At 70.2% G+C, this 1352-nt stretch overlaps 1 protein-coding gene across 1 annotated transcript in view; it reads left to right on the top strand.

Moving 5' to 3' along the window:
• Positions 1–1352, top strand: part of TARS2 (threonyl-tRNA synthetase 2, mitochondrial (putative)) — an 8644-nt gene that overhangs the window by 5834 nt on the left and 1458 nt on the right. The window contains exons 8-10 of the mRNA XM_012730003.1: positions 3–177; positions 329–466; positions 593–670. Coding sequence (XP_012585457.1) covers positions 3–177; positions 329–466; positions 593–670 — 391 coding nt within the window. The remainder of the gene's footprint in view (positions 1–2; positions 178–328; positions 467–592; positions 671–1352) is intronic.

Here is a 1352-nt window from a genome sequence, read left to right as displayed (position 1 = left end):
CACCCCAACCTCAGCCTGATGTTCGCCCACCGACCCAGATCCTGGCGGGAGCTGCCCCTGCGGCTGGCGGACTTCGGGGCCCTGCATCGGGCCGAGGCCTCGGGCGGTCTGGGGGGCCTGACCCGGCTGCGGTGCTTCCAGCAGGACGACGCCCACATCTTCTGTGCTCTGGACCAGGTGGCTCCCCCAGAGCATTTCTGAGCTTTCTGTGAACCCCAATATTTCTGGTCCCCAGTTGCCCCTGCACGTAGCCTGCCCCCAGCGGCCTGTTTTAGCCCCAAGGCCCGGCCCCGCAGCACACGGCTCACCGTCTCCTTTCCGGCCCCAGCTGGAGGCGGAGATCCGGGGCTGTCTCGATTTCCTGCGCTCGGTCTACTCCGTCCTGGGCTTCTCCTTCCGCCTGGCGCTGTCCACACGGCCGTCTGGCTTCCTGGGGGAGCCTCGCCTCTGGGACCAAGCGGAGCAGGTGAGCAGGGGTGAGGGGCGGAAGCAGAGGCCCCTGGGTGGGCAGCGGGTCTGGGCCGGAGGCCGCCGCCGGCAGGGCGCACGCTGGCAGGCCTCGGTGACGCCCTCTCTCTCCTTCCCTTCCAAGCTGCTTCAGCGGGCCCTGGAGGAGTTCGGGGAGCCCTGGGACCTCCGCCCCGGAGATGGGGCCTTCTACGGGCCCAAAGTGAGTGTGGCCCCACCAGAGCTCTGTCACCCAGCGGGCGGGAGGGCGCGTGTTGACTGAGCCTGTCACTTGGCTTGTAAGGGAGCGCCACAAGCTGGCCTAGGGCGGGGGCCAGCCTCAGGGCGCAGGGTGCTGCTGGGCGGAGGCTGGGGGTGGAGGTCCAGCACAAGTCGGAACTGGACAGGGAAAGGGCGAGCGGGGGGCTGTGCGAAGTGTAGGGCTTGAGGGGCCACTTTTGGGGAACCGGGGGAGGAGCCAGGAGCGAAGGCATGAACATGCCTCTCGGGAACGCTGGCGCTCGGGAGGCAGAGAGTGGCCGAAGGGCCTGGGAGTCCGGTTCTGGTGACGGCTGTTTGTCCCAGTTCTGTTTTACGAGGCCAGGTGACAGGAAGAGGAGGGAGGGGGCACCCGCGGGCCCCAGCAGGGGCGGCTGGGATGTGTGAGCGCTGCGCTGGGGCGCTGAGGCGCTGGGGCGGGCCAGGGCTTGCAGCTGGACTTGAGGGGGCGTCCCTGGGGCGGCGAGGGGCCAGCACAGCAGGGCCGCCCTGTGGGGCGGGAAGGGGGTACAGTGGGGTAGCAGGTGGGGGTGGGCTCCCCCGAGGGCGCTGGCCTGAGGGGCAAAGGGGCTGTGGAGAGCGGGATCGGCGCGGCGTGCTGCAGCCAGACGGGCACCGGGGCCGCC

Source organism: Condylura cristata, unplaced genomic scaffold (genome assembly GCF_000260355.1).
Source record: "Condylura cristata isolate star-nosed mole 26May11 unplaced genomic scaffold, ConCri1.0 scaffold00026, whole genome shotgun sequence".
NCBI classification, from domain to species: Eukaryota; Metazoa; Chordata; class Mammalia; order Eulipotyphla; family Talpidae; genus Condylura; species Condylura cristata.
The sequence above is the reverse complement of the archived record's forward strand: the minus strand, read 5'-3'. Positions and strand labels throughout refer to the sequence as shown.